This window comes from Acomys minous, assembly GCF_964271855.1.
Source record: "Acomys minous genome assembly, chromosome: 2".
Taxonomy (NCBI): Eukaryota; Metazoa; Chordata; class Mammalia; order Rodentia; family Muridae; genus Acomys; species Acomys minous.
Window position 1 is genome coordinate 86,242,593 of NC_140484.1, and position 10,069 is coordinate 86,252,661.

General features: G+C 54.0%; 1 protein-coding gene across 6 annotated transcripts; it reads right to left on the reverse strand.

Annotated features, from left to right (window-relative positions):
• Positions 1-935: 935 nt before the first annotated feature.
• SYNGR4 (synaptogyrin 4) lies at positions 936-10,061 on the reverse strand. Of its 6 annotated transcripts, none has more exons than XM_084773330.1 (6): positions 9,918-10,029; positions 9,239-9,306; positions 8,651-8,852; positions 2,473-2,710; positions 1,449-1,588; positions 936-1,210 (listed from the first exon to the last, which is right to left on the reverse strand). In XM_084773330.1, the coding sequence occupies exons 3-6, from the start codon at positions 8,741-8,743 to the stop codon at positions 977-979; spliced, it is 705 nt and encodes a 234-aa protein (XP_084629456.1). In that variant the 5' UTR covers positions 8,744-8,852; positions 9,239-9,306; positions 9,918-10,029; the 3' UTR covers positions 936-976. The 6 variants fall into 6 exon arrangements, with proteins under 6 accessions (XP_084629456.1, XP_084629457.1, XP_084629454.1 ...); XM_084773331.1 differs by lacking the exon at positions 9,918-10,029 and adding an exon at positions 9,734-9,888 and having other exon boundaries at positions 8,651-8,849; XM_084773328.1 differs by lacking the exon at positions 9,918-10,029 and adding an exon at positions 9,734-9,888.
• Between the last annotated feature and the right edge of the window lie 8 nt (positions 10,062-10,069).

The window sequence follows — 10,069 nt, forward strand, 5'->3', positions numbered from 1 at the left end:
AGCCTGATAGGAGACAAGTACAGCATGCAGGCCGCCCCTGAGATGCCTCTTTGAACATGGCGTGAGAACCAATCCATCTAACAGCATTTCCAGGATACACGGAAGATCTTCCAACCCATGACAGCAGAGGGAGGCCTGCTCCCCAGGCCAGCGCGTCCCCGTCCCTGCTGTGTTCCCTTGCTTTCCATTGGGATCATGCTGTGGGATTTTTGTGCCTGACACAAGAAGGCCCCCACCCCACCCCACCCCTGCCCCAAGGAACATGCCTAACTTTGACCTCATAACTTGTTTTTTTGGTTTTTTAGGACAAGGTTTCTCTGTGTAGCCTTGGCTGTCCTGGACTCACTTTGTAGACCAGGCTGGCCTCAAACTCACAGTGATCCACCTACCTCTGCCTCCCAAGTGCTGGGATTACAGGCATCTGATACCTTGCCTGGCTTTTGACCTCATAACTTGTATCTCTGTCTAGTTTGTAAATGCTCTGCAAGTCATGCTGGTCTTTGTATAGGTGTGTGTGTGTGTGTGTGTGTGTGTGTGTGTGTGTGTGTGTGTGTGTGTGTTAGGGTCTTATGTGCCCTATGCTGGCCTCAAATCCCTAAGTGTTGAGGTTGACCTTGAACTCCTCACATACATTGCTGTGCTGCTGCCTTCATCACTATGTGGGGAAAGAGCTTGGGCTGCTGCATCGCCCCGCCACCCCGTTTCTCACTGGCACCCTGAGGAGAAGGTCTTTTCTCTCTCAGCCTTAGCTGCAGCATGAGACCCTTGTACCTCCTCTTCAAGGCTAATGTGGGTTCAAGGGGCAGGTGACACGGCAGGGCTTTCCAGCGTGCTGTCAGCAGGGTGACTGGCACTTGGGGATAGCACAGAAATGTAATGTATTACAGGAGGTCTGCCTCCTCCCCCTGCAACAGACAGAGGCCGGGGTTGTTGAGAAGCCCCTCACAGGGCTCTTTACTGATGTACATCAGGCTGTTTAGCTGTCTGGCATCATAGCCAGGCGGGGGGCCTTTGGGGTAGTCAGGTAGGGCGACAGGGCTGAGCTGGTATAACTCAGACTGTTGGGGACTGTGGTGGGAGGGTTGGCAGGGCTCGCAGTGGATGAAGGGGAGAGGGTGTTCAGCACCACACCACCCTCATCCAGGGAGCGCTTGTAGGGGACTGAAGCCTCGTCTTGGAGCTCCTGGAAGGCCAGGTAGGCCTGGAACATCTGCGGGCAGGAGAGGGCAGGATTTAAGTTGGCTGGGCTGGGCAGGGAGGCCCAGCGGCCGGCCTGGGGGATGCAGTGGAGAGCTGTCTGCTCACTGCCCAGCGGTGCCCAGGATGGGAATGCCTGAGGAAGGGAGGGTTGGAGGGTGACAGCAGAGGCCCGGGGAGAGTCCTGGCCCTAGTCACCAGATATGCAGCCCTCCCAATCCACCCTGGAGGGGGGCAGGGTTTATCCTCACCCAGACAGGGACAGAGAAGAAAGCGAAGGCAATGGCTGCCTGGGCGCTGCTGTTCCCCAGGAGGAAGTGCTTGGATTTTGAGTGCTGCCACTGGTTGGCTAGGAAGCAGAAGGCCACAAACCAGACGCCTGCCCAGAGGACTGGAGGGGAAGGAAAGAAGAGCTCGAAGAGCATGCTGGGCGGGGAGTCATTGGGACACCGTCTTTGCTGGCCCAAGACCCCCCAAGTGTCCCCAGAAGCCAACTTCTGTAGTGGAGCTCCCATGTCCCACACAGCACCCCAGCTACATGCATTGCTTCCACTTCCTCGGAATCTCCAACCCAGCTCCCTGTAGGCCAGCCACACCTCATGTGCTCAGGGACTGCACGTGAAGGGGTCCTTCCCACTGCACAGGCTCCCTGACAGAAGCAGCCTCTGGCCCTGAGGTGTGGGAGTGGCTCCTGGGAGGGGAAGAGAGGCAGTGCGATGAGGGTCTGAGGGTCTGGGTCTGAGGATGATGGGCTTAGTGCTTTCTGTGTGCCAAGCTCTCTAGACAGTGTGCCGCGGTCAGGAGGCTGAGCTGTGACACTTTGAAGCACAGGGCTTGCCATTCGCAGGACTCAGCCCTAGGGCTGTCCTTAGAGCTGGAGGAGAGGAGGCACATACCTTGCTGGGTGCCTAGCACTCGGGGTGCTCAGCAGGTGTCTGCATGCCTATAGACACCCCTTAACTCACTTCACACTCAGAAACCCCTGCAAGGCAGAGTCTTCATCCTAGCTTTCACTGAGGGTCCCTCTGGCTCAGTGCTCTGAATCAAATTCCTGCCACAGGGTAGGCTTTTCAGGCTATGCGTAGTGGGCCAGGAAAGTGAATGTGAGGGGAAAGCAGCTTGGGCTTGAGGCAGTGAGGGGACCAGAAGGGGGAAGGACTAGAAGATGCTCTGGGAGGAAGTGGAGTCAGTCCCTCACAGTGGGAAGACCAACCGTCAGGCACAGGTTTGGGAGGGCTCAACAGAAGGGCAGCTCTGCATGGACTTAAAACTCACCAGCCAGGATGAGGTCCAAGAGCTGGAAGGCTGTCTTAAAGCGGCTGCCTGTGATGCGGCTCTCATAGGCGTTGAGGGCAAGGAAGGCCAGACAGCTGAGGAAGGACAGGAAGCCAGCTCCTACTGCGAAGCTACAGGCCACTTGGTTGCTGTTGAGGACACAGTGGAGCTGAGGAGAGTCTGGCCTGTTCTGGTGACCGTCAGTTAGGAGAGAGGAAAAGATGACCAGGGAAAAGACCTGTGAACCACAGTGGACAGGGAGGGACTCAGTGCTTCCTCCAGGCTGCCCTCTCCCTTGCCAGGGGTGGGGGTGGGGTGGGGGCCGTGCTGGGGAGAGGGCGTTCTGCAGCTGCCCTTCCTGTCACCGCCTCAGGCCCCTGTCTCACCCTAGTCTCCCCTATGCTCCTGACCACAGCCCCTCAAGGCTCCCCAGTGCCCTGGCACAGTCCTAGCCCATCATCGTGGCCTCCGAAGCTCTCTTGCCGTAGCTAACTTAATCTCTGTCCACTCATCCTTGCTTTGCTCCAGACTTTGCTGCCACTACCCTTATTCAGGGCACAAAAGCTAACAAGAGGTGTCCCTGTCCCCTAGCGCTTCTGTGTTTCCCTCCTCTCCCCGCCTGGCTCACACATTCCTATTATTTTTTCCCCCTCTATGCTTCCCACCCGCCCCCCGCAGGGCCTCTTCACGCTAGTCACGCACCCTACCTGAATGAGCACTGCTCTGAGTCCAGTCCCAATTCATTTTTAATTTTTAAAAAACAACTTTTTAAAGACAGTTTTCTCTGTGGAGCCCTAGCTGTCCTGGAACTTACGCTGTATACCAGGCTGATTTCAAACGTAGGGATTTTCCTGCCTCTGCCTCCTGAGTGCCGGGATTTTAAATTACCCGTGTTTGTGCATGCTTATGCTGTGTGTGTGCACGTGTATGTGTGTGTGTGCGTGTGTGAGCTAGGTGCTGGGAACCACATTCAGGTTCTGTTAAGAGAAGCAAGCACTCTTAGCTGGCAAGCCATCTCTCCAACTCCCTCGTCCCCAATTAATTTTCTGAAATAAACGTGTGAAATAGTCAAAGTATACAGAAAAATGTACAAAGACATGAAAAACATACAGTATTGATCACAGAATTCAAATGTTAATATTTTGCTTTTATACTTCAAAGGAAATTTTTTTCTTTGAGACAGGGTTTCACAAGCAGCCATGGCTGACCTTGAACTCAGCCATCTTCCTGCCTCAGTCTCCCAAGTTCTGGGATATAGGCATGCCGCACACCATCTCATTTTTGCTTTTGAATTCTTAGAAACGCAATATAGCACTACTTTGGTATCTGCCCCCACATCAGTGCAGTTGTCCTCTGATGTTACCCTACAGCCACACTGGAGACAGGCACTTTTCATGTAGGAAGTCTGAGGCACAGCCACACTGGAGGTAGGCACTTTCCATATAGGAAGTCTGAGGCACAGAGGATAAGGCACAGCATGATTTGCCAGCAAGCAAGCAGCAGAACCCTGACTTGGACCCCAGCAGTATCTTTTATCTTTTGTACTCTGCCTCAAGCTTGACCTAGCCTTGAGAGCAGTGGTTCCTATCAGTGCAAATCTGTGAGGGCTGAAGGCCCCGACATACTGCAGTGTGGCGAGCCCCATGTTAGGCACAGGAGGACCCCCCCGTGTGTTCACTGGGCAGAGAGTGGAGGTGTTTCAAGGGCTTTCTAGGTGGAATGTCACTGGATGAGTAGTGGGACCATAGTTCTGAGGGCTGTGGGCAGGGCAGGGCAGGGCAGGGCAGGGCAGGGCAGGGCAGGGCAGGGCAGGGCAGGGCTAGCCGTCTGTGCAAAAAGCCTTGAGCTGCTGTAGGCTTGGCTGGAGGGTAAGTCTGCATGCTGGGGAGACCTGGCAGAGTACAGTGGACAAGAGTTGAAGTTTGGGTGGAAACCAAAGTACTGGGGCTGAATTTCTGAAGTGGTGAGTTGAGATCTGGACCTTAAAGGAGTTTTGCAGGGCATGGTGGTGCATGCCTATAATCCAGTGGTTCTCAACCTTCCTAACACTGTGGCCCTTTAATGCAGCCCTTTAAGTTGTGACTCCAGCCACAGAATTGTTTTCTTTGCTTAACTGTAATTTTGCTATTGTTATGAATCATAAATACCTGATATGCAGGATATCTGATACCCCCCCCCAAAAAAAGGGGGTCATGACCTACAAATTGAGAACTGGCACTTAGGAAGTGGAGGCAAGAGCCAGCCTCAACTACACATCCAGTTCCAGGCCAGCGTGGGTTCTATGAGGCTGTCTCAAAACAAACAAACAAACAAACAAAACCCAAACAAACAAGAAAAGGGAACACATGCAAACATCAGATGCTATAGATCTGGCTCCTCTGGGGACAAGAGGTCTTGAGATATTCAGTGAGGTGAGGCTGGGACGCAGGCAAGTGCTGTCCCTCAGAGACCTAAACAGATCTGAGGAGATACACAACTTTTTAATTCTAGAAGATTTTCTGCATATGAGTGTTTTGCCTGCATGTGTGTATGTGCTCTGCTTGTTTGGTGCTTCGGTGTCAGAAGGGGGCATTAGACCCCTGGGAGCTGTATGGGTGCTTGGAGCTGACCTTGGGTCCTCTGGGAGAACAAGCGCCTTCTCTCTAGCCCTCATTTGAGCTTCCTCAAGCATGAAAGGTTCTAAGACGACGCTAGCCAGGCCCAGGCCCAGGCCCAGGGGTTAGAGAAGCTCTGGGGTCGTGTGGTCACTGGGCTGGATAAAGGTGAGGCAGAGGCTTACAGAGCAGGCTGGCAGGGAAGCCAGAGGCCCGAGCAATTCAGGGACATTTTGGATCTGGTGGTTGATGGGATTGTGACTGTAATCAATGGACTTGTGCAGAAGGAAAAATGAAAACTGACAAAACTTGAACCCCTGAGGACGGGCTCTGCAGGGTAAGTGTATGTCTGCACCAGTGCAAGGAGGGCCTCACCCATGAGCGTGAGCAGTGAGCCTGGCTCCTCCGTGCTCTTTTCATGTCCTTCAGTGTGGGGCTGAGGTGACAAACCGACCCTGACTCACTGGCCTTCGTCTTGTCCCTCCTCCTCCCCCTTTGCAATAACTGCTATATAACCAAGAACATTAATGTCCAGACCATGGCGGAAAGCTGTGGAGTGGTCGGGGACAGCAGTTCTCAGCCTGTGGGGTCACATAGCATATAGTTTACATAGCATATCGTTTACACATCAAATGTGGTACAATCCAAAACAACAAAATTACAGTTATGAAGTACCAACAAAATAATCTTGTGATTGGGGGTGACCACAATATGAGGAACTGTGAAAGGGTCGCACTGTTGGAAGGTTGAGAGCCACTGGTCTGGGAGTTAAGGGTTCAGATGGTTTGTTGTTGTTGTTGGTTTTGTTTGCTTGTTTGTGTGTGTGTGTTTCCTTTTTTTTTTTTTCCGAGACAGGGTTTCTCTGTGTAGCCTTGGCTGTCCTGGACTCACTTTGTAGACCAGGCTGGCCTTGAACTCACAGAGACCTGCCCACGTCTGCCTCCCGAGTGCTGGGATTAAAGGCGTGCGCCATCATACCCAGCCTAAGGATTCAGTCTTGAGGAAGTACTGCTCATGTCAGGATGAGGAGAGGAGAGGACATCAATTATTTTTGAGCATATATATATATATATATATATATATCTCCTGTGCTACCTCTCTGGAGCTGTGCACCAGTCCACAAAGGGAGGTGTTATTAGCTTAGTTCTGTTTTCAAAGGCGACATATCTATATCACAGCACAGTGGGAAAAGCTACATGTATCTGATTCTGCCGAGCTGTGGAGGCTTTAGCAAGTCATTCCGACCTTGGAACCTCCGTTTCCCTGTGTGCTTATGTGTGAGGAAGGGGACTGGGGGCTCATCCCGACAGCGATGGACAGAGAGGAAACAGACCCTTAGTTATCTGCTCTAGGCTGGGGTTTGAATCCAGCCCTCCTGACTGCCAGGCCCCGGGGCCTAGGGCTTTGGAAATGTGGGGAGGGGCATCAACTGGCCTTATTTCTTTGAGGCCTGCGTCCAGTCTCTTTAGGCACCTTCCCTGGCTTGTCTCCAGGGAGGGAGCAAAGATTCATGAGCTGAGACACCAGTTGCCAGGAGGCGTGGAGGACATGAATACAGCTGCTCACAGCCTTCCGCTGAGGAAGGAGGCTAGGGGGATGAGGGAGACTGTGGGGGAGGGGGAATAGCGGCACAGGCGAAGTCCATGACCACAAGGTCTGGCATGGCTGGCTGTGTTTGTGCCCCCATGCACCCCCCGCCCCTCCGGTTTGCACTCAGCCACAGCAGCTGGCTTCCTGGCTCCCTCATGCCTGCCTCCACTTTCAAGGCACTGGAGACAGTGACTGGGTCTGAGATGGCCGCCTCCATCAGATGGGTCACCCGGACAAGTCACTCAGCCTTTAAGCGTCTCAGTTTCCCCTTGGATAATACAGATCTGCATGTTCTTGTCATGTGGTGAGGAGCGGAGGCACCACAGAGTGTGACAGTCATAATTCCTCACTTGTCACAAGGAAGGACAGTGTGGCACCAGTCTCTGTCATTCTAGGTTCCTCCAACCCGATACCCCCTCACAGATTTATTCCAGGGACAAAGCTTGCTATCTAAGGAGAGCTCAGCACGTGCCCGCCCCCCACACTGACCGGCATGTATACGCACCGCCTTGTCTTGTCCCCAGCGCAGTCCTGCCCAGGAGTGGGCTATTAGGACTCTCGGTCAGATGAGGACACAGATGCTCAGAGATGCTTCAGGCCACATAGGTGTAGTGTGACCATGTCAACTACTGAGCCAAAGGGACATTTCTGGGAATGAAGGATGCTGCTGCCGGTTGTGCACAGCCAGCAGGGTAGTGAGCCCCTCTAATGGACACATGGCGAGGTTAGGCCTCAGAGCCAGGCCTGCCTGGACTGTTCCAGAGGACAGAGAGAAGATATTGTGGGTTGGGAACCTGAGGAAAGACTTTGGAGTTTGACCCATGGGAAAGGACACGGATGCTAGCTTCCCAGAGATTGAGGAACCAGGGCAGAGGGTGCTTCCTGCTCCCACAGCCCTGATCCAGTCCCATCATTGGGCCTCAGTTGCCAATTCTGTCCAGGGGAAACACGGGAAGTAGTACAGGCTGGCTGAGCACGGGGGCTCATACCTATCATTCCAGCACTCAAGGGGGCTAGAGCAGGACCGTTGCAAGTTCAAGGCTAGCCTAGGCTAGGCTACAGAAGTAAGACCCTGTCTCAAACTACAAAAGCAAACAAAAAGACACCTCAAACATAAAACAGGGAGTGTGGGGGCACAAACACGCGAGATGCTTCAGTGGTTAGGAGAACTTACTGCACATGGTGATCTGAATGAGAAACGGCCCCCACAGGCTCCTGTGTCTGATTTTTTTTGGTCTTGTTTTGTTTGCTTTTTGCATCAGCGTATCTCTATCTAGTTTAGGCTGGCCTCAAACTCACAGAGATCCTCCTGCCTCTGCCTCTGCCTCCATAGTGCTGGGATTAGAGGTGTGTACCACCATGCCTTGGCTAGAATGCTTGGTCCCCAATTTGGTGAAACTGGTAAAGATAAGGAGGCATGGCCTTGTTGGAGGAGGTGTGTCACTAGGGGTGAGCTTTGAGGTCTCAAAAGCCTGTGCCATTCCAGCTTTCTCTTTCTCTCTCTCTCTCTCTCTCTCTCTCTCTGCGTCCAACTGGCAGATAAGTAAGCTGTCAGCTACTGCTCCAGCACCATACCTGCCTGCCTGCTGCCATGCTCCCCACCACGAGGGTCATGGGCTCACCCTTTAAAATTCTAAGCCAGCCCCCAATTAAATGCTTTCTTTTATGAGTTGCCTTGGCCACAACCAGCTGAAACCCTCCTTTAGAGGGTTTTCTCTTTTTTTTTCTTTTTCCTACACTATAACCAAGGCTGGCCTCAGTTCTCCTATCTCGGTCTCTCATGTGCTGGCACTCCAAATCATGGCCAGATTTGAGGGCTCCTTTCTCGTGATGAGTCAACTGGTGCTGACAATGGCTGGTGGCACCACCAGATAGATACTCAGTAAAAAGCGGCTTCACTTGTCCACTCCTGTTTGCTCGTCTCCCTCTCTGACCACATACGACCCCTCCCCTGTTCCCGGGTCTCTCCTGTGTCCTGACCCCTAGGGCCTCACCGCTCCGCAGATCCTCGAGATGCTCTTTGGTCTCCTCAGAAAGCGCACAGTCTCACTGTCTGTCAGGTCCTGCAGGCTTTCAGGGAGGCGCATGGTGGCCGCTCGCCTTTGGGTGTCCTGGGAGGTAGGGGCAGGGGGTGTTGGGTGCTGCTTTCTGGACACCGCTGCCTGCGTGCCTCAGGCTCACCCCAGGGCTCAGCTGCTGTAAGACAACACAAATGGGAATGTCAAGAGTTGGGGTGCTGGGGGTGGGGAGCACTGGCCCAGGCTTGGGTGGAGGGCTCTTAGGAGTCAGCATCCGGTGTGATGGGAGGGCTGGGTGTCCAGAGGTGGGAGCCAATATGAGACCAAGGCCCGCTTGAATTGCAGCACAGGGTAAGGGTATGACTGAGGATTCCCAAGGTGGAGGTGGATGGACAGACAGGCTGTTAGGAGCCCTGGGAACAGCAGGAATGGGGCAAAGGGGCTGGCTGCTCTAGTTTTCAGTAGTCAGGAATATGGGGTGAGAAATTGCTGGGTGGGTGGTCCCACGTGCTCGAGATAAAGAGATGATAGGGTATGTGGAAGGTTCTGGGAATGGGAACTCACATGAGAAGGCTGTTTCAGGTCCTAGAAGTCAGAAGTGTAGGTGGAGGGCTATTGGAGGTCTCAGGACCCTGGGTATTGGGGATACAGTCTAAGGCTGGTGAGGAGTGATAGGCCTGCTAGTCCTCAGAGTGGAGGTGTGAGGTAGTGGCGTTAGGGACCACAGGGCACGGGACACTAGTGGGGGGGGGCGGGGGGGGCGCTGTAAAGCTAGAGTCTCGGGCGAGCACAGCTGCTCCATGGCATAGAAGACTATGGTGAGCTCAGGACTACCTGAGGTGTTGCCTGACTTGTGTCACTTCCCGTAACATGAGCCTTGCTCAGGTTTCAGCTCTGTCCCGGGAAGACACATTGTCTCAGGTTGGGGTCTGGTCTGGGAAGCCTCGGAAACCAGCCCACTCAGGATGAGACTTAAGAATAGGGGCCTCCCTTCCAAGGGCGTGGGAGCGGAAGTGCTGAGACGCGGGAGTGGGGGGGACGCTGCCTGAAGAGAACCACCTAGTCTTCGAGGGCCGAGGACCACCGTTCGCCACTGGGAAGTAGACTGCTCCGTAGGCCTGCTCCCCTCTCCTGCTTCCGGGCGCCACCTCTAGCCTCCTTTTGGTTCCTATCTTTCCCGCCTTTTCTGTTCTCTCCAGATGATTGGCTACAACCAAGTCCCGCCCCTTTCTGTTCCACCTACCCGAGCTTAGTAGAGAAGGGGCGTGGCCACGGCAGACGTTGGGCGGGTCGCCGTTGGCGGGGCACGAGAGAGGGCCCAGGCCCAGCCTTGCCGCGCCCGTCCCGCCCCTTCTCTTTGATATAGCGGACCGAGCGGCCCTTCTTTGGCGCGTG